This window comes from Zootoca vivipara, chromosome 2 (assembly GCF_965207765.1).
Source record: "Zootoca vivipara chromosome 2, rZooViv2.hap1.1, whole genome shotgun sequence".
Classification (NCBI taxonomy): Eukaryota; Metazoa; Chordata; class Lepidosauria; order Squamata; family Lacertidae; genus Zootoca; species Zootoca vivipara.
In genome coordinates this window covers 21,696,555-21,718,912 of record NC_142584.1, presented here as the reverse complement: position 1 = coordinate 21,718,912, position 22,358 = coordinate 21,696,555, and the positions used below count along the sequence as shown (strand labels likewise).

At 47.4% G+C, this 22,358-nt stretch overlaps 1 protein-coding gene across 1 annotated transcript in view; it reads left to right on the top strand.

The window, feature by feature from the left end:
* Positions 1-22,358, top strand: part of FAM20A (FAM20A golgi associated secretory pathway pseudokinase) — a 46,920-nt gene that overhangs the window by 5,786 nt on the left and 18,776 nt on the right. Inside the window, exons 2-4 of the mRNA XM_035104056.3 lie at positions 17,520-17,701; positions 18,533-18,583; positions 21,420-21,498. Coding sequence (XP_034959947.1) covers positions 17,520-17,701; positions 18,533-18,583; positions 21,420-21,498 — 312 coding nt within the window. The remainder of the gene's footprint in view (positions 1-17,519; positions 17,702-18,532; positions 18,584-21,419; positions 21,499-22,358) is intronic.

Here is a 22,358-nt window from a genome sequence, read left to right as displayed (position 1 = left end):
CACAAAGGAACAGGGGGGTCCCCCGTTGGCAAGGGTTTGGGCTAGCTGAAGCCTGGAGCAGCTCTGACAGGTTTTGTGGGAGAAGCAAAGGGGAGATTGCAAGCTGGGAGAGGTGAGACAAAACTGAAGGGAGAGCATGGGAAAGAAATGAATGCAGGAGGAGAGAATGTCCCAGAAAACTTTTCCCCCACACACACCCCAATTAGCCAATTAGGTTGGTGTCGTGGAAACTCCGCTGGCTGGCAGTGAACAGAAATTGCTTGCCGTTGATGGATTGCTTGTCCCCGTGTCAGAAAGTTACTGACATCTTGTTCTTTCCAAGCGAACCAGTGTTAACTGGAGCATGGAGGAGCTCACACTGTTTTGCAACGGAGAAAAAAGGGGGCAGCAGTCTTTAGCCTCTAAACTCATGGACACACGTCCATAATATAAAAGCTGGTGCACTGGAAGAGGGTTTTTTTTGTGCCAGGGAAAACACTCACAAAACAGCGCTGTGTTTTTAGACTAATGGAAGTCTCTTGGCTGCTTAGGTCTGAATTAGACCCGGGATTATTTCCAAAATCCCGATTTCTTCACCAGGCGTTGAAATGTGTTCATTTCTAGAGAGTGTCTGTTTTATACTTAGCTTGTATGTGGTCAAAAGCCAAACATCCTCCTTCGGCAATGGTTGGCCTGACTTCAGAGACATATTAAATGCAGCCTGTTTTAGGATTGCCACCTTCCTCCTTGCTCTTCCCCAACAGACACTTTCTGCCTTTAATATCTGTGTGACAAGCCAATGTTTACTTTGGTGCAGACTTCCATGCAGTTACATAGGAGTCTGCCTATAGAATTTCTGCCTGTCGCATAACAGTTAAATGCACAGAGGTTTCCGCCGCTACAGATATTGTTGGACTCCAGCTCTCTGGCCGATGGTCAGGGAGGATGCGACTTACCGTCCAACAGTACCTGGCAGACTAAAGGTTCCCTATCCCTGAACTAAATAAAAGAACCAGGGAGATGTCAAGAATTCCAAAATGCAAATTATAAAAGGCTGGGTGAGGAATTGGCTCCATATCTAACATAATGTTGTAAATTTGTGGGGGGTCCCCCCTAAACTCTAGTACCGTAATTAATAAATGGTAGGGTTTTGATTATTTGGGAGGTGAATACAAGCTGCAGAGGAATTTCTGGGCTAGCCTATGCAAAAGGACCTGACCAAGCTAGGGCCATTAAGAAACAATTCAGGGCCATTGAGAGCCGTTGGCAATGTGAGAGAACTGTCTTCTACCCCGTGCCTGAGAATAGGGGTTTGGGAGGTTGTCATGGTAACTGGGTGTGGGGTGACAGGAAAAGAGAGGTTTTGGCAGGGTGTTCTGGGAAGAAAGAAGAGTGAGGTCCATGTTGGGCAGGCTGGCTGAAGGCAGGCTTTTTTTTTTAAAACATACTTTTTATTAATTTTACAAAATACAAAAAAAAAAAGGTACATACATAAATACCTTTTCCACCTCCTTCCTACCCACCCACATGGGTCCTCCCCTGCCACAGAAGTATCCCATGTATGTGAACAGTCAGAGATGGTCCATTTTATGCTTGGATTTCTGTCCTCCTCCCCTGACCCCAAAGCCCCCCCCCTGCCACCAGGGAGCTCCAGCAAACCAGGGCAGTACGCAGGAGGCCATCCATCCAACCATCTATTGTCATACCAAAAAAAGAGAAAAATAGAAATAGGAAAAAAGAGAAAAAAGAAAGGGCAAAAAAAGAGAAAAAAACAATACAAAACAGAAAAAATTTTCTTATATTCATAATTGTAAAACCATATTTTGTGGGCTTCCCCTCCCCCCCCTTCCCCGGTTTTCATCCCTTTTTTATCATCTGCAACAGTTTCTTACTTTATAAAAATACACCTTTGTATCTTATACAACTTATAAATCAATTGTTAACATTTTCATCTAATATTCAAATCACTGAAAAATCAAACTCCCATTTTATCTTCCCGTGCCTAATTTTTACTCCCTCTATAAGCCTTCATATTTTCACATTTTTCCAAAATCCATTCACTTTTAAAACTATAACTATTCTCAATTTAACCTTACATCCCCGATTACCGGCTCCACCCCCCCCAATCCAGCAAATTCCATAATCAGCAGACCAGTTATAAACCTGTTAATCCATCCTTATAATCACAACATCACTTTCCCTTCACCCCACCCCCTGTTTACAGTCTTTTGCCATCCAGGCCACCATACAGGACCCCTGAATTTCTTCTCTTCTCTGCATATTTTTTCCTTCTTCCCTGTGGGCGTTCTGGAGTTCCAATAATACCAATCGTGCCCCCCTCAAAGGCAGGGCACTCCATCCAACTTTTTGTAGAGTAAAGTCATCATTTTTTTCGTGGTGTGCTTCATTTTGTGTTGAATCATCACAGTCCTCATCTTCATCTTTTCCTTCCAAATCACAATCACCATCATTGTCATTCTCACATTCATCTTTTTCAGTGTCAAAAGCTTCATCTTCTAAAAAATCATATTCTGCCATCACCATCTGAAATTGTTGCTGTAACTCTTGCCGTCGTGTCTCCTCTTGACATAGTTCTATTCTTGTTTCCCACATTAAGGTCAAAACAGACCGCTGGAACTCAGGGGAACACTTTTTTGTTGACATAGTTCAATCCTGCCAAGGTCAAAACTTGTCACGTGGGGTGGAATATGATCACAGTTTATTTTCTCGACTCCATTTTAACAAACTGGCTGCATTCTTCAAGTCTTATTAACAATAAAGTTCGAACTCACATTTCACAAACATTTAAACCAAAAAAGAAATTCCACAAAGTCCAGAAATACAAAGTGAAATAAAAATTGACTTATAAATCCTGATCAACTCACTGGGTTGTCTGGGCTGCCGGCTCCCGAGGAAAAGAAAGGTTTTTCTTAGTCTTTACCTCTTGCTGCAGGGCACTCAAAACCACAGTCTCTCTCCCCTTTCACCCTGCATCAAAGGGGAGATTCTCTTTGATGCCTTTGAGGGATCCTTTTGAATTGCAAATCTTCTGTTTACGGCTTCGGGTTTCTATTTACTGTCTCTTTTGTTGCCGTGGGGGGGGGGTGGCTTCCTCTTTTCTCCCCTCTCTCCCAGATCCAAATTGTTTTATAATCCAAATCGTGAGGTTACTTACAGTCTTGTTTCCAATCGTTTTATTTTCGGAAGAATCCAGTGCTCTCCGCCTTCGGCTTGAAGCTTCTCCCTGCTAGAATAACGTTGCCGCTCAAAATGGCCCCTGCGACTTCTACCCTCCTCGCTCCGGAGCTCTTATTAGAGCTAGCCGAAGGGTTGGGGAGTCCGGTTTGGGGCTGTGCCGAGCAAATTTGCCCCCGGGACGCCCTTCCCGAGGTTCTAAGGGGCGCAGCGTCGCTCTCGCTGCCCTCCCCACTCCTAGCAGGGACGGGCCGTCTCGGAGACGAGACGAAACCCCGCCGATCAGCGCTGGCGCTGAACCCGGAAGCCCGGCTGGCTGAAGGCAGGCTGTGGGAGATGCCTTGAACTCCGTGGCTGCATTGCTGTGGGGGACGAGCCCCTCTTGAAATGAAAGTGCTGTAAGCTCTGGACTCCCACCATGAAGGTGTAAATAGGTGAATAAACCATATTTCTTAATACTACGATGGTCTCCGCTGTGTCTCAACCCTGGGTGAGTGTCTGGAATTCCCTGGGATCTTGCTATTGCTCAGCAGAGAGTGGGGGTGGCACCCAACTTTTGTAACGGTACAAATGTTCTGAGGTTCAAACTATCTTCAGTACTTACCATCATCTTTGATTTGCAAGGGGATCTTTTCCGTCTGCGTGGAGCAGAAGCGCAGTTGGGAAAAGGAGCCTTGGATACATCAGCAGCCCTGTCATGGGATTTTTGGCTGATGCAGCTTGTCAGGTGAGGCTGGGAGAAGTTGCACTGGCTGAAATTCCCCCTGCTGGACCTTTATTAAAGAGAGAGAAGCCTTGCCCTTCTTCTCCCTTTGCAATCCTGCAGTTCCGAATACTGCAAATTCGACATTTTGTCCTAAAATGCAGAGCGGCTTTTCCTGGATGATGTGGAAGCAAATGGCAATGATCAAATGGCCCTAAAATAAATGAAACTAATAGCCTATACCAGCGGAAGTGTTTTCATTTTCATGTCATTCTGCCGTTTGCACATGGTTCATCGGGCAAGGTGCTGAAGGCATGGACAACGCTGCACTTAATCACAGTAAGAGCCAGTGAAATGTTCGAGGCCAGCTAAGTAGCAAGTGTTTAAGCAGCGTGAGGTTATGCTGGTGTGCCTGCAAATGGATATTGATTTAGAATTTGCAGAAGAACTAATGTAAGCCAAGATGTTATGCTATTAAATGGCCGTACCAAAGATAGCTGCAGAGGCTAGTAGGTGAGCACGGAGCTGTTATAGCAGATCTCTGAATGTGCAAGGGTCAGAATTAATAGAGAGCTGGGTGTAAATTGTATATAGATGCATAGAACTGTAGAGCTGGAAGGGACCATGAGGATCATCTAGTCTAGGCATCTCCAAACTGCGGCCCTCCAGATGTTTTGGCCTACAACTCCCATGATCCCTACCTAAGAGGACCAGTGGTCAGGGATGATGGGAATTGTAGTCCAAAACATTTGGAGGGCCGAAGTTTGGGGGTGCCTGATCTAGTCCAACTCCCTGCAATGTAGGAATATGCAGTGGTCCCATATGGATATCAAACCTGCAACCTTGGTGTTATCAGCACCATGTTCCAACCAAATGAAGCAAAAGGCTATGGCATCCAGTGTTCCCAGGCGGTCTCCCTTCCAAGTACTAACCAGACCTGACCCTGCTTAGCTTCCAAGATCAGACGAAATCGGGCGGCACATTCAGGTAGTATGAGTCCTGAACCATCTGCGAATTGTGGTGTTCTTGGGTTTTAAATGCATATATATTTTTTGTACAGGTATATGTACAATGGTGAGCTTCCCATCAGCACAAGCATTGCAGATGGAGCAATCCCCTCTCTCCTCCCTCCCTGTGCTGCCCAGGCACCCCAAGAGTCATTGGAGGGGAGGTGCATAGGGGGAAGCCCAGTTGAACAACTGGAAGATCTTGCACAGGGATTCTGCTAATGGGATTCATTCATTGAATCCTGTGATTCTTAATCAGCTGCTTTGTAGCGAGTCAGACTATTTGTCTGTAACCCAATATTATCTGCTAACTAGGGGCTCCAACAAAAATCTTTACAATCACCTGCTCCCTTCTTCCCTTTCCTCCTGCTGCATCTGCTTCTGCTGAGATGACAAGGATTATTAAACCCGGGACCTTCTCGATGCAAAGTGTGAGCTCTACCACTGAGTTTTGGCCTCTTCCCAAAGGTGAATAGGCCCTTGTTCTTCCCACTCCTCAAGGTGGGCATCGATGCCCTCTGAGCTCGTGGAGGTTGCTGCTAGGCAAAGTCGTATCTTCACAGGGCAACTGCTAGCATAAACAGAAGACCAAAACCAAATTGACAGCAGCATAACAAACAGCTAAGTCAGAGAGCCAGTTCTCAAGGCTTCAGGTGTGTAGAGTCAATATACACAGTGAGAGGTGCGGGAATTAATATCTAGCTTGTGTTTACCTTTGACTATTGCACAATCCAACTCCTACACATGTATACTGAAATATACTCAGGAGAAGTATGCCACCGGCACCTCTCTTCCATCCGGGAGTTGGTGTCCCAGGACAGCGCCGATGCCATAGGGAGAGGCGTCGCATGCCAGCACCACTGGCAGCCTCTCGTCGAAGTGTGCTAAGACCGAGTTCGAGACGAGCAAGTCCTTGACTGCCTGGAATGCGGCCCTTTGTCGCTGGCCCCACACCCAAGGGGCCCTTTTATCTAGGAGTCTGTGTAGGGGCTCCGCTACCGCTGCCTTATGGGGAAGGAAGGCATGGTAAAAGTTCAATAGTCCCAAGAATGACTGAAGTTCGGGCTTGCTCTTGGGCGCTGGGGCCTCACAAATGGCCCGTACCTTGTCACCGGTTGGATGGACCCCTTCTGCGTCCACCTTAAATCCCAGAAAGTCCACCTGCGGCACTCCCAGTAAACACTTTTCCCGCTTCACCTTGAGGCCCGCCGTCTGGAAACGGTGCAGGACGGAGCGGAGGCGGTCCTCAAATTCCTCTGGTGTGGGCCCGGCGATCAGTACATCATCGAAGAAGGGGGTGACACCAGGAATCCCTTTAAGGAGAGAGTCCATTAGATTCTGGAATATGCCTGGTGCCACGCTAACGCCAAATTGCAGCCGCTTTACTCTGAATGCCCCTCTGTGCGTCACAATCGTCTGAGCCTCTGCTGTGGCTTCGTCCACAGGCAACTGTTGATACGCTTGGGCCAAGTCCAGTTTGCCAAAGATTTTTGACCCAGCCAGGGTGGCGAGGACATGGCTGACCACTGGCACTGGGTATGCATGGGCCGTGAGAGCCTTGTTTATGGTGCATTTGTAGTCTGCACAGATGCGGACCGAACCGTTAGGCTTGACGGGTGTGACAATTGGAGTTTCCCAGGGGGCGTTGGGCACCGGCTCCAGCACTCCTTGCTCCACGAGCCGGTCCAATTCCTCGTCTATGCGGGGTTTCAGGGCAAACGGGACCCGGCGGGCCTTGTGCCTGATGGGTCGTACAGCAGGGTCTAGCTGTAGGGCAATGGGGGGTCCTGTATATCGTCCCAATGCCCCATCGAAAACCCCTGGAAACTCTTTGCATATGGCGTCCACGTCCACTTGTAAGCTAGTGCGGTTCACCCCGGTAACGGCTAGCCCCAGAGGTCCAAACCATGCCAGTCCCAGTAAGCTAACGTAGGGGCCCTTAACTACCAGCAAGTCCAATTGTTGCTTTCGCCCTCGATATTGCACCCTGAAGGTCCCCACCCCCATAGTAGGGACCTTACGTTTCTGGAAGTCCCGGAGGGTGAATGGGGCCGGCCTTAGTTTGGGACCCCCATTAGGGCACAGTTCCCTTAATGTTCGGGCCGAGATTATGGATAGAGTTGAACCCGTGTCCAGCTCCATGCGGCATGGGGCTCCCTCTATCTGTACCTCTATATAAATTTTCTCTGTGCTGGGATGGGGCAACTGGAATACCTGGTAGTCCGTGATCTCCGTTGAGTTGCCTTGGTGCATGGTGCCGTGTGACCTGGGGCTCCTGGGTCGGTCATCTGATGCTTGTCGACGGGTGAGTCGAGCCTGACACACCCGGGCGATGTGTCCCAATTTTCTGCACTGCCTGCACTCTGCGTTACGGAAACGACAGGTCCTCCTCTCGTGGTTCTCCCCGCAGCTTGCACAGTTCCCTCCTTCTCGTCGAGGCTGCTGTGGTGTGTGTGCTGCTTGAGTGCGCCGCTGTACTCGGTGTACTTCCTCCCTGTCAGATTCGGATTCGTCGGTGAGGTCTTCGTGGTAGACCCTCGGTTGGGATGGCGGGGCCGGTCGTGCCTCTTGCGTTGACCTCTCGGCGGCTTCGGTTGCCAGGGCTTCCTCCAGAGCAATCTGGAACGTGAGGTCTTTTTTGGCGTAGAGGCGTCGTTGCAACATCTCGTCCCTCAGGCCACCGACGAGGCGGTCACGAAGCATGTTCTCCAATTCTGAGAAGTTGCATAACCGGGCGGCTTGGCGGAGGGAGGTCACAAACCCAGTTATGGTTTCCCCCGGGGCTTGCCGTTTTGCGTAGAAGGCATTTCGGCAAGCTACCACCGAGGGCTGTGGTGAGAAGTGCTCCTTCAGCCGTTCCATTATTGTTTTGTAAGAGACGGTAGCGACATCTCTAGGTGCAAGGAGAGCCCGGGCGATTTCAAACGTCTCCTCTCCACAGACGCTGAAGAATGTCGCCCTCTTCATGGCGTCGTTGGTGACTTCTTTCGCTTGCAGGAGGAAGTTGAAACGGGCGGCGTACCCTTCCCAGTCTCCTGATGCTGGTTTGAATGGCGAGAAGCTGCTGTCGGTTGCCATTCTGGGTTCCTTGGGTCCTGGAGCTGAAGCCTGGATGCACGGTGCGATGCAGCGGTGCAGCAGGTGGCGGTGCTGCGGTGCAGTGCGTGGTGGCGGTCAGCTCAGCAGGATCCCACCTTCGTCGCCAGTGAAATATACTCGGAGTCAAGAGTGAATTTCATGCTCTTTATTCAGCTCATAGTCATCAAGGAGGATAAGAGAAGACGAATGGCTCTTTTCCCAAAACCATCTGCTTATATACATTATTTACACAATGGGCCTTGCGTGATTGGCTACTTCAGGGCTACACCTGTGGGCCAATTATATTGTGGATTGACTTTTGCCTGCAGCCTGATTGGCTGCTCCTACAGGCCAATCAGGTAGCAGATTCACTTCTGCCAGCCGCCTGATTGGCTGCTCCAGCAGGCCAATCAGGTTGCGGATTCACTTCCACCTGGAGTTGGATTGGGTAGCTCCCGCTGATTCTGAATCCTATTGTTCTAGGATTCAGCTCAGTACATAACATATACACTGCCCACAGGCTGCATCCACACATTTTTTGGAAAGGCAGTTGGATTACTTGAGTAGGATGCGCTTCTACAATTGATGTATACACAGGGCCGTCTTAAGCATATCCTGCGCTGTGGTGCAAAGCTCCCTCTGGTGCCCCCCTTTCCCAGAGTTGTACACCTTTTTTTAGGGAGGCCGGCAGTGGCTGGAGGGCGGCTACTCCAGCAGGGAAGCGGCAGAGGCTGGACGCACTGCCTCCCGGCTCAGCTGGACGCTTCGTGCCGCACTGGCCACAGCAGACGGAGGCTCCGGGTGTGGCGCTGCTTTGGCATGACATGGTCGAGGCGGGCGAGGGCAGCGAGCTGATGCCAGGAGGCACTGCGTCTTGCCTCCGCCTCTTCCCTGGCGCCCTTCAGAACATGGTGCCCTGGGACCCTGTGCCACCAGCCTCAATGGGTAAGGCGCCCCTGGGCTTTAGGTGAACACCTGATCTGGTCTGTGCAATGGTAATTGGGCCACATAGGAACCCAGGGCTTGTGTCTCCTCCCCAAAAGTAGAAGCTCCAAGCTCGGCCATTGTGTGGTGAACTGTGGAAGACACCAGCAATACTACAAGAGATGCTCATGAGTTAGGTGGTGCTAGAGTTGTCTGAATTCCAGACCTTTCTCTCACAGTAATGTTTTGCTGTTCTAGTTCTTCAAAATGCACTGCTTGGCCATCAGAGTTTACAGTTTTGGAAGTTGGGCAACATACGGGGCACACATGGAAATTCCAAAACGGAAGCAGAAGTTGCTAAACCAAGTGGCACAGAGGGTCCCTTCAGTGGAATTGGATCAGATGTGATAGCATCCTACAGCCCCAAAAGAGAGAGAGAGAGAACACTTTTAACAAAGCTAGTTCTTAGATGTGCAATGAAACTTGGTTGTTGACATCTATCTGTCTCAAGAGACAATGGAGTGTGCCTCCAGGGGTAAAGTCAAACCATTGCATTAGCAGCACTGAAGTGACCTCCCCAGGGCACAAGCCTCAAAGCAGACCCACTGAAATCAATTAACATGGCTAAGTAAAACTTGGTTGAATACCACCCTGGGAGTGAGATTTGCCTAACAAGTTCTGTCAGCTCAAGCCCTGTGCAAGGGCTTTTGATTGCACAATGGGGCTTTGCTCCTCCTGTGTGTGTCCAGAAATGGACCCTGTGGAGTTGGAAGGACCCCTAAAACAGTGTACAGGAAGGTGGAGGAACGGGGCGGGGGGAATAATTCTGTCTGACAAGTTGGAATCCTTGTGCAGACAGAAAGATGGGAAGCATTGAATTCCACTCACAGTGTCTCTCATTCCATCCATCCTGGGAAACAGAACCTTGTGGAGGTTTTTGTGTGACCATTTTCCATCTCTTTTCCGGCTTATCTTTGCTACTTGCTTTTTATTTTGTTAACTTCACTTATTTACTGCCTGGGTCGTTCCTGTGCTGTCTGGGCAAGCTGTTTGCCCTTGCGTGACTTAGCGTTTCCTCTCATTCTTTTGGGGAGAGGGTATTGATTATTCTCCAGCCGCTTTGGAACGCAATATATGGCACTCGTAAACACAGGGACCATTCTGAGCACCTTCTCAGACTGTGCTAACACTAAATTTGTCTCTCCCTTAGTGCCCAAATGCAAATGAAACAGAGGGGAGCGAGGACATTTTCCGAACGGAGAATTCTTTGTGTGCTAAATCCTCTACACTTCATGATTCATTAGGGCGACTAAGATGGCATGCGAGGTCCTGTAAATCCACGAGACAGGTAGAAAGTCAAAGGATGAGCCAGAACTTGGGGTGTCGCCGTAGCTCAGTGTGAGAATATCTGCTTTGCATGCTGATGGTTCCAGGTTTGATGCCTGAAATCCCCAGAAAGAACGGGGAAAGAATCCTGCAGACCTGCTGCCAATTCAGTGCAAGCAACAGCGAGTTAGATGCAGTAGCAGCCAGTTTGGTGGAGAAGAGGCACCCTCTTGACATCAGTCTCGCTGCAACTTACTTGGACAGGGATAAGGCAGGGTGGAAGCAAGGTTGAGGTTCTCCTGGGTGGGCCATTGGCCTGATCCAGCAGGTTCCTCTCATGTTCCTATGATACCAGGCCGCACCAGTGGGTCAGAGGAGATTGTAGATGCCTCTCCAGTGTAGTGGCTCCCTGGATATTGGTGAGTGTTGGGGACAAGTTGCTGAATGCCAATGCAGCAGCGTTGGGACGCAGGTGGCACTGTGGGTTAAACCACAGAGCTTGGGCTTGCTAATCAGAAGATTGGCGGTTCAAATCCCTGTGACGGGGTGAGCTTCCGTTGCTTGGTCCCAGCTCCTGCCAACCTAGCAGTTCGAAAGCATATCAAGGTGCAAGTAGATAAATAGAATCATAGAATCATAGAGTTGGAAGAGACCACAAGGGCCATCCAGTCCAACCCCCTGCCAAGCAGGAAACACCATCAAAGCATTCTTGACACATGGCTGTCAAGCCTCTGCTGAAAGACCTCCAAAGAAGGAGACTCCACCACACTTCTTGGCAGCAAATTCCACTGTTGAACAGCTCTTACTGTCATGAAGTTCTTCCTAATGTTTAGGTGGAATCTTCTTTCTTGTAGTTTGAATCCATTGCTCCGTGTCCGCTTCTCTGAAGCAGCAGAAAACAACCTTTCACCCTCCTCTATGTGACATCCTTTTATATATTTGAACATGGCTATCATATCACCCCTTAATAGGTACCGCTACAGCGGGAAGGTAAACGTCATTTCCGTGTGCTGCTCTGGTTCACTAGAAGCGGCTTTGTCATGCTGGCCACATGACTTGGAAGCTGTACGCCAGCTCCCTTGGCCAATAACGCGAGATGAGCGCTGCAATCCCAGAGTCGGTCACGACTTGACCTAATGGTCAGGGGTCCCTTTACCTTTACCTTTAATGCAGCAGCGTAGCGTGGTTTGCAGGTGCCCGGGATCAGGCAGGCGCCAGGGGGACAGGGTGCAGAGGGTAACGGAGCCCAGCACACCAGCCCAGCCCACCACCACCACCACCGCTGGAGCCAAGCGGAGCTGCACTGCACTGCTTGCCCGCTCATGCAGGGGGGAGTTTGTCTGGGCCTTGGATCATCCCAGCCTCACAATAGGGTTGCCATATGCCTGGGTTTTCCTGGACATATTAATAATACTGCAGTCAGCAGCAGTGTCTGGGCAGAAATCGAGGAAATGTCTGGGAAAATCCAGACATATGGAAGCCCATGCCAGCAGTGCTGTTTTGGCCAATTTCACATAAAAATAGGTAAAAAACAACTTTGCAAAAAAAAAAAAACCCACAGCTTTTCTGTCTGGATTTTCATTGTTCAAAATATGGCAAGTTAACTTAACAAAGCAGCTCCATGCTGGCAGGGTGGCATGAGAAAGACACAACGGCCACGTGGCCTTCGATCTCATCCTCGCAAAGCGAGGGCAAGGCTGGGATCAAAGGGCACACAGCTGTTGCATCCTTCTCACCCTGGCCTGCCAGCCCTGCGCCAGTTTGCGAGGCTGAGATCTGTTCTGAACAATTTGCCCAGCAAAGCAATCGACAGCACATCCTGGACACTGTAAGTTCATATATTCATGTCGGAAGATGACTTGAAACAAAGCCAATATAAGCTTCGCAATTGAACATGGCCGAAGATCATTTCTGCAGCTGACCTTAAATGAACTTTCCTAATTTTGCTTCGTGCCATGAAGAAGTCCTGTCAGTTTCATGGTCCGGCTTTTGATCTCAGAAGTGAAATTGACAAGGCTTAATCACAGCGCTGAGAGAAGCGCTTTGGGGAAAGAAATGAAGGGTTTGTTTCTGCCACTCAGCTGCTAGAGTGCACCTCTTGCCCTTTGGAGAAAAGGGAAGGAATTTAAAAAGATGAATTCATCAGGGCACTTTGCTGCCTGCTCTCTTCCCTGAACCAAGGCTGTAGCCTCTGCAGCAAGGGACCTGAAATATACTCTGAGTCGAGAGTGAATTTCATGCTCTTTATTCAGCTCGTAGTCGTCAAAGGAGAAGAAGAGAATAATCGCTCTTTTCCCAAAAACATCTGCTTATATACATTAGTTACACAATGGACCTTGCGTGATTGGCTACTTCAGGGCTACATCTGTGGGCCAATCAGGTTGTGGATTGACTTCTGCCAGCAGCCTGATTGGCTGCTCCTGCAGGCCAATCAGGTTGCTGATTCACTTCCACCTGGAGTTGGATTGGGTGGCTCCTGCGGACCAATCAGACTGCTGATTCTGAATCCTATTGTTCTAGGATTCAGTTCAGTACATAACAGGACCCACCCCCCACCCCGGTCCTTCCCACAACTGCAACCTCCAGTGACTAGATGTAGTGCAATTGCCACAGGTTAAGAGGAATAAACAGGGGTTGAGATACTCTTTGCAAGATCATGTGCATAAGCTCTTAAAATGGACGGTGCTGATTTGATGCATGTTTACTCCTAAATAAAACTTGCATCGCATTGGACTGCGACTAGGGCTGTGTACACACTATAAATCTTTAAAGCACATTTGAATCCCTGCTGATAAAGTAGCTTCTTGCAGGGAATGGTGGATGTCATGTGTGATGTCATGTGTTGGGCAGGTAGAGACATGGCTGGATCCTGCAGCTGGAAAGCAGGATTGAACTCTCTGCACATCAGCTGAAAAGCAGGGGGTTCAATCTTGCTTGGTTTGGGTGCCCAAGCAAGTTCCCTACTGGGAACTCACGGGTGCACCTGGAACCTGCAGAAAGCAGAACTGAAACCAGCTGATTTGTGGGGAGAATTTCAGGTAATGATATATGTAAGTTAATTGAAAGCTGCCCATTACCGTAGAACCCAAACTACTTTTCTGTTTTCAAGTGGATGGCTGATCACTGTGCCTTACTAATTTTGCCTGGGAAGGCTCAGAAGACTGTAAATGAGGTTGACGTGAAAAATTGTACTGTTGGTCTGATGGTTAGAGCAAACAAAAAGGGACCACGTAATTTAGGCTGTTTTAGTTTGTCGATACTGTAACTGCCTATTTGGCAAACAAGGTCCTGCGTTAGCGCTTTGACAATGTATGGCCGCTATGCTTTCGAGGCTCTGACAGCTAAAGAATAATCAGGCCAAATCCACAATGTAAAAATAAACCATGCGTCTCTGTTGGATTGCTAACAATGTGCCGTGATGGCATGAGTGCTTAGAACAAAGACATTAATGTACCGCATTTTTCGTTCCATAAGACTCACTTTTTTCCTCCTAAAAAGTAAGAGGAGCTTCTGTGCGTCTTATGGAGCGAATGCATGGTCCCTGGAGCCAAATTGCCCAGGGGCTAAAGGCAGGTCATGCTTTTAAAAAAAGAAAAAGAAAGAAAGAGCTAAAAGCTAACAAGAGGGGATGAGTGCTTTGAAAGGAACCAGCTCAGCAGCTGATTGCAAGAGATCGGGGAGGGAGATAAGAGAGCTAGCTCCCTTCCCGGCCCCTCCCGGCCCCTTGCCTAGGCCTCAATTGTTGTCTGCATAGGGAGACATGTGACTGGCTGATTAGATTATCTGTTTGGAAACTGTAGAAATGGGTCTCTTTCCTTTCCTAGAGAAGCTGCAGAACTGTGAGTTGAACTAAAAACAGGATTTTTCCCCCTTTGGAAGGAAACTCAGCAACTTTGAGCTGATCCTAAAAAATTGAGCTTTCCCCCTTTGCAAAAGAAGCTTCCTCAAATATTTAATGGGGTGGGGGCAAAGGCACCTAGGCCTCTAGGAGTTGGCTGCTACGCCTAGGACAATTCAAGAAAGCAAAATATTTTTTTCTTGTTTTCCTCCTCTAAAAACTAGGTGCGTCCTATGGTGCAAAGAATACAGTATCAATAGCTATTGCTGAGAAAAGGACTTCGATCTCCAATAATAAAAAATTAGAGAATGGTGACATATGTCTCTTCCCCACTGCCAGTACGGAGGGGCTTAATTTGAGCTAGAGTACAACAGAGCTTGACCCAGAATCTACTCCCTATTCTTGGAATGAATCCTGAAAATTTCAAAATAATAATATACCCGAGTCCCTTTGAGCATGTGCAAAGTGTCTTTCCCTCGCTTCTTAATGACCACAACCAGCTCCAAGCCACACATATTAGAGGCTAGAACTTCAGTTTTAGCTCATCTTCTGGTTGGTTTGCTTTCCCAGCAAAGGCCTGTCCCTCTCACTTTGCCAATTGAGCCCTGTTTCTTGTGCAGACTGAGAGACTTCTACAAACTGAGCTCAGGTACGTACAAACCCAGCATCCCTAAAACCAGAAGCTTTGCTTTTGGGAATTACAGGGACAGAACCACCCAAACCGTATAGAAATTTATTCTTGTATGCGACTACAGCAGCGAGAATGTTACTTGCCCAAAAACGGAAAGAATAAGAAGTCCCACCAAAAGAAGAATGGATACAAAAACTTATGGAATATGCAGAAATGGCGAAACTTGCCAGAAAAATATGAAATCAAGATTTTTTAAAAAAAAATTATTTAAAAAATGGAAATGGTTTATGGAATATTTACAAACAAACTGTAAACAGATAAGAACACTGGCCGGGTTATTGTAATGACCTGCAGTTTTTATAAGAGCATATATTTAAAGTAGATGAATAAATGAGCAAATTAAGTTAATTTGGATATTAAAAAATAAATTTAAGGAACCGCAGAAAGGGGGGGGAAGGAAGCCAAGTTTTGAAATGTTAAAATGAGTGTAAAATTATTGAAATGTATAAAACTGGAAATAGTTTTTTAAAAAGCAAATCCAGCATCCCTACCAATAGAAAGAGTGGGTACTGCTAATCAGAGTCGCTGATAATCATAAGTAGGGATGAGTTAACTAGAGTGGAGAACCTGAGGCTCTCAAGATGTTGCTGGACTGCAAAGGCTGGAACAGATGGGGGTTGTGCGTCCCATTTGAGTGGCCCAGGTTCCCCATCTCTGCACTAAAGCACGGCCCCCCTCTCTGCTTGTTTTCATTGTAGAGAGAATGCCTCTAACACCTCAATGACCTCTGGCTCTGAAATAATGGAGACATAACAATAGTTTTATGCTATTCTATAATTTATTATTGAAGCAGGCGTTCCTCACACCACATCTGAAGAGAACACAATTAACACAGTGTTCTTAATTTTTTTTAAAAAAAAATGGTGCATGTACTAACACAGATGGACATGAGTACTACGGTAGATATATATATATCTGTAAGAGGTTGACAAGTCATTATGGTTTGGGGGGGAAACCCAGTGGCCCATGATTTCTCAGTGGTCTTTGAAACCACAATGTCTCCTTGCAGCATAACTTACGAAGAGGTTGAAGACTCGGCCTCTGATCTTGAGAGACTTGGGAGCTTTGCCACACAAAGTAGTTTCCGGCTTTTCCTTGTGTAATTTCGCCCAGCATTTGTATATCCAACAAATGTCGGATTTCCTCATCCTGTTGGTTTTATGGTCTGGCAAAAAAAAAATGCTAGCAAGCATATAGAATGTGCATTTTTCTACAAGGGCCAGAGAGAGAGGCAGGGAGGGACAGCGAGTGTGGGACGTTTTGGAGATTAGCAGTTTCACTCTGTTGATCTTGAGCGCTTTCACCATGGTGGTGCAAGCTTCTGGGAGCTTTTAGTGGTGCTAGCAATTATCAATCACAATTAAAATTGCATCCCAAATGTAGAAAACCCCATCTTGGGCCAGGCAGCCAATGAGCGTTCTTGTTAAATAGCAGCAGCAGCAGCCCAGTCGATGGCCAGTGCAGTTTTTTAACTGTTCCAGCTTGCTACAGACCCAAGCCAAACTGACATAGGCTGGGATCCCACCACCCACCATACCTGCCACGTTCCGGCCTGAGAAATAAGGGACTGGACCAGAAGTAGCAGACCGGAAGTAGCGCTGCCGCCATTTTGGAACTGGGCGGAGCATGCTCAGAAGTGACTTTTGATGCTGCTCTGCCCTGTTCCAAAATGGCCACCGCACCAGAAGTCGCGCTGCAGCCATTTTGGAACTGGGAATAGCAGCATCAAAAGTCGCTTCTGAGCATGCTCCACCCAGTTCCAAAATGGCCGCCACGCCAGAATAAACTGGGGAAAAACAAAAAAATCTGTTTTTTCGGCTGGGAACAGCTGGGAAAATGGGGGTTTCCCGGGGAATACGGGAGACTTGGCAGCTATGCCACCCACCACAAATCCTGCTCCCCCACCAAACTGAGCAACAGCCTTCATTTGAACAGTTTTGTCAACACCTCACTTTCCAGATGACGGCTGCTGTACCCAAATCTGCTCCAGAGCAGTGTAGAAAACCCCAGATAAGACTTGAGGGTGCAGCGGGGGAGAGGGATGTACCACCACATGGGTGGAAGTTGTTCTGCTCCTGCAATGGCTTCCAGACCCTCCCTATATTACAGGGACAGTCCCAGATTTACAGAAGGCATCCCGGTTTCTGATTTGACCTTGGAATGTCCCGCTTTTCCTTAGGACACCCCTGTTTTCATTGGAGAAATGCTGGAGGGCATGGAGTTATTTGACACCCCCAAGCCAAGGAGAGAAGTAACTATACAACCTTTAGAAGAAATCTGAAGGCAGGCCTGTCTAGGGAATGTTTTATTATGTTGGAAGCTTCCCAGAGTGGCTGGGGCAACCAGTCAGATGGGTGGGGCAAGAAGGAGAAGGAGAAGGAGAAGGAGAAGGAGAAGAAGAACAGTTGTACCTTGGTTTTCGAACGTCTCCATTTTCAAACATTTTGTTTATCGAAAGCCATAAACCCGGAAGTAAATGCTTCGGTTTTCAAACTTGCTTCAGAAGTCAAACATACCACGCGGCTTCTGTACTGAGTTTTCCTCTTTGATGCTTCCGCACTGATTTTTCGGTTTTCAAACATTTTGGAACTCGAATGGTCTTCCAGAACGGATTACGTTTGAAAACCGAGGTACCACTGTAATTGAATAGGACGTCCTTACTTTCATCAGAGAAATATTGGAGGGTATGGGCTTCATTGTATACAACCCTGGATGTGGGAATGTGATTTACTTGAGGGGTTGGTTTTATGTGCGCCTTCTTTTCCGTGTGTGCATTAGGAGACACAAGATTTACAGAGAGGAGCGCAACCTCACCTCGGACTCAATAATGCAGCTCAGGCAGGAGGCAAGCTGGCTCCAATTCCACCTGGGAATCAATCGCTATGCCTTGTACCCACGGTCTAGCCCTCCGATTGACCAGCTCCTCCGGGACACGCAAAACTTTGGAACCATCAGCGCTGGTAAAGCTTCCTTTCTGAACTGCCACCTCCACCAGATCATGAAATACAAGTGCAGAGGAAGGTTGGGGGGGATGCATGACTGATTAGTGGCAGAGTTTCTTTTTTCTTAATGAAATACCATTGCAGCCAGCTAACCACTAATGTGGACAGGCAAATACTGGGCTTTAAGGGGCTCCCTTTGTCTTTAATTAAACACTTCCTGTTTGCACATTCAGTCCATTTTATTGCTTTCCGATGAGCACAAGTATAGAGAGACAACAAAGGGGTAGTTTGTTAATTGCCCTTGGAAAAGCTTCCCTTAATTATCACAATGTCCGTTACTGTCCCCAGGAAAAGGAAGCACTGGTTTCCTCCCATTATTCTTGTTTCTCCCTCCATTTTTTGGTAGCTAATAATATCATTTTGCTATAAAATAGAAGAAATGAAGACCTGCTTTCGAAAGCCCTCTTGATTACAAAGGCAGTTCCCGCCACGTGACACAGTGGGCTGCTCTTAAATTTTTCTGGTGTTTTTAGCAGTTAAACCTTGAATGCGTCCAAGAGTGGGCCTCTAAACCTGGCTGCGGATTTTACCCTCTCCCCCACCACTGAAATCTCCCCACCCCTCTGCCTGCCAAAATTTCCTATAGTGCTTTTGTCGTGACTAAAGGAGACTTAAGGTACTGTATTCTCCCCCCCCCCCAAAAAAAGACCGTCATCATGCAGAGTTTCGGGAAGACCTTAATATGCCCCTGCTAGGCGATTACATGACTTCTATCACACACCACATCTCCTAAAAACAACATTCCTATTGGGTGAGTCTGAAGCGCATTGCTTTTCATTTTCATTCCAGATTACAGCCAGGACGAGAAAGCATTGCTGGGTGCCTGTGACTGCACACAAAGTAAGTCAAGTGCACCAGTTTCTACGAGTCACAGGAATAATAAAAACCATAGAATCTTAGAGTTGGAAGGGACCCCAAAGGTCATCTAGTCCAACCCCATACAATGCAGGAATCTCAGCTAAAGAATCCCTGAGAGATGGCCATCCAACTTTGTTTAAAAAATATCCAATGAAGAGGAGGAGAGGAAGATTGGAGAAATTTTAATAACAGCATTCTCTAGTCACATGGTCATTAACAAAGCCATTACATTGATTACAGTGGTGCCTCGCTAGACGAAATTAATTCGTTCCACGGGTCTTTTCTTATAGCGAATCCCATAGGAATGCACTGAATTTTTTTTGCCCTTTTTTTGCTCATAGGAACACATTAATTGAATTTCAATGCATTCCTATGGGAAACCGCGATTCACTAGACAAATTTTTTGTAAAACGCATTTGTCTAGCAAGGCAACCTCCGCTCGAAAAATCCTTTTGTTAAGTGGAAATTTCGTTAAGCAGGGCATTCGTTAAGCGAGGCACCACTGTATTAGGTTTGTGTTTTGTGCCACCCTAAACTTAACTTTGATCTGGTGTTGCTGCTGCTTCCTTCCTTCCCTTTATTCCATAGATATTATAGGTTTTGTTTTGCATTTTCTTATGCTCTGTAAGCAACCACCTCCATCTGCAAATATCTTAATTATGTTGTGAATATTGCAAAAACCGAGCTGGGTCAGTAATCCAGAATTCTTTTAATCAGCTTGGCGTGCATGGAAACGAGCCACTTAAATTGGATGGAGAGCCTTTGACCCAGAACACTTCAATCAAAGTTATGCTCCTAAATTGAAATTTTCATATTCATAGAACGGCAGCCTGCTCTGGCAAGGCAACCCTCATTTCCTAGTGGAGCAGTAGGCAAAGTCTAGATGCTAATAACGGATTGGAACAGAAACGCAGAGCAAAATGAGCCGCCGGTTTCAGTCCCTCTCACCCCCACCCATACCTGTAGTGTGTGTGGCTTGTCTTTTTAAGAAGCAGGCATAGCCTGTAAAAAGAAACTCCTTTCCTAAGTTTGCAGGGTAGTCCCCCCCCCCCCAAGTTAACTAGGAATTAGTTAGAACCTCAGTCTTGGCTGTGTAGCAAGTAGCAAGCAGCTGTTATAGTCATACCTCAGTTTGCGACCGCCTCCGTTTGCACTCTATTGGCGCTTCGCGCACGCGCAGAAGAGCCCCTCGGTTTACGACGAACTCGGGGAGCGACCGGCTCCCCGGAACGAATTGCGGTCGCAAACCGAGGTATGACTGTATGCAGAGTGTTGTTCCCCTGAATTCAATACAGTACTGAGTGGGGAAGGCTTAGCAGAACAAGGTCTTCTTGTGCAAAGGGACTTTCCCCGCTCCTCTCTGTGTGTCCCCCCCCATTAGGGGTGTCATTTTAGGGAATTTCATTTGAGGAATTCAAATCTGCTATTATCTAGCTTCGGAAGTCTACGTTCAATGAAGAAGCATATAAACTGCATTTGGAAAACCAAAGAATTTTAATTTTACCTTCTTAAAATGTCAGGTAATGCTAAAAGATAATAATAATAATAATAATAATAATAATAATAATAATAATAATAATAATAATATGTGTGTGTGTGTGTGTGTGTGTGTGTGTGTGTGTGTGTGTAGCAAACACAAAGTATTCGGGAATCATTTTTTAAGGATTTGCGTGTTCAGACCCAGAGACCTCCCCCCTAAATAAATTCACACTTGACTCAAATTTTAGTTTTGGTTTTTGGCAGAATTTAGGCCACAACTTTATTGATTACAGAAAGTCGGTGGTTGCATAGGCTCTGGTTCGACTAGCTCCCTGCACCCTTGTAGGTAGCGCTGGCCCAGGGCACCAGCATAGGTCAGCCAAGGGTGAACACCTGGATAGGCAAAAAGCCAGGAACAGACTATGTCCGCTACCCAGATGTCCCCCTGGACTCAGACACGGGCACAACCCCCTCTCAGGGGTTGACCAAACCATCTGAGTCCCTGGATTCCTTTAATGGAATATCCTTCACATAGGGATGGCGAGAGCGTTCTCCCATCCCTATCACCTGAACCAGTGCCTATCTGCAACCTTACAAGTTGTGACGATTTGCTACATGGCACACGAAACCCAAAAGGCACCAGCCAATCAGCCAAGTGGGGGAAATTCCTGCCGTGCCCCTGTCCCAATGACAGGCGACACACGACAGCATAGCAAGGTCAAGAGCGCAAGCCCTAAATATAGGGAGAGGTGGGCGGGTGTTCCGAATGCATGAGCCAAAAGAGGAAGCTCTGGGTCATGTGCATGGGTATATATAGGTCCCTCGATCCGTTTGGACTGTGCCCCATTGGCCAGATTGAACCCAACGTCGAGGGACCTACCAATCAGGTGTTGTGGCTGACCAATCTTACCCACCCACAACACAGGAGGTCGGTCTCCAGGTCTCACCACAACACGTGCCCTCTTTTAGGGAGGACACGATTTCTATGCAATTTTACACACATTTTGCTTACCAAGCAAAGCTAAATGATATTAATTTAATCAAAATATGATTTGAATTCCCAAGTCATGTTACAACTTTTGAACAACTTCAATTTTTGGAATTTGAAAGTTGAAGAATTCAGTACACCCTACCTCCGCATGTCCCCTAAGCATGTTCTAGGGCAGATTTAGGAGTGCAGGGAGGGGGGGGGAGGAAAGTCCCATTGCATGAGTGGAGCTCATTCCAGGCAACAACTTAGTTGAATCCCACCTGAATAACTTGCCAAGTTTACACAAAGTTTCCATTTTCAAAAAGTCCGTTTGAACAATGAGCTGAGCATCTTGGTTTCACTTTCCAGTTGTCAAGCCCAGTGGTGTGCACTTGAAACTTGTTCTCCGGTTCCAGGACTTTGGCAAAGCTATGTTCAAACCCATGAGGTAAGCTCAGTTCGTCTGAAAACATTTGCCTAGCCCTTGCTGTTATTTATCTTGTTTGGTATGGTGTGCATTTTCATCATGACGACATCACCATGAACAGAGAGAAAGGTTCAATGGTAAATCCCAGGTGGTATTAACTGGTGACTGTTTACAGAAGGGGAACTCCTTAGCAGGACTAGAAGGTAAGTCATTTTCACCCAGCACCCCCAGCAGCACCCTAAACGTAAAGGTACCCCTAACCGTTAGGTCCAGTTGCGGACGACTCTGGGGTTGTGGTGCTCATCTCGCTCTATAGGCGAGGGAGCCGGCGTTTGTCCGCAGACAGCTTCCGGGTCATGTGGCCAGCATGACTAAGCCACTTCTGGCACAACAGAACATCGAAACCAGAGCAGCGCACAGAAACGCCATTTACCTCCTCGCCAGAGCGGTACCTATTTATCTACTTGCACTTTGACGTGCTTTCGAACTGCTAGGTGGGCAGGAGCTGGGACCGAGCAACGGGAGCTCACCCCGACCTTCTGATCGGCAAGCCCTAGGCTCTGTGGTTTAGACCACAGCGCCACCCGCGTCCCTCAGCAACACCCTATACCCCCTCTAAATCTTCTTCAAAGGGTTGAGGACCTTCTAGAACAGATTGGGGGGGGGCGCACAAAGTGCTGCAAGGGGGATTGCTAAAAATCGCCTGCCTCCCTCCTCGTTCTGCTAATGGATTCTCTTCTGTCAGGGGACCTTCACCAGTAGATGTCAACCATTCTTAATAAGGCGCAAAGTTAAGGAGTAAGGTTGTGGGCGGGGAATTAAATGCAAAAAGAAAGAAAGAAGTGAATTGGACCATTCTTGCTTTGAGTGAACAGGACATT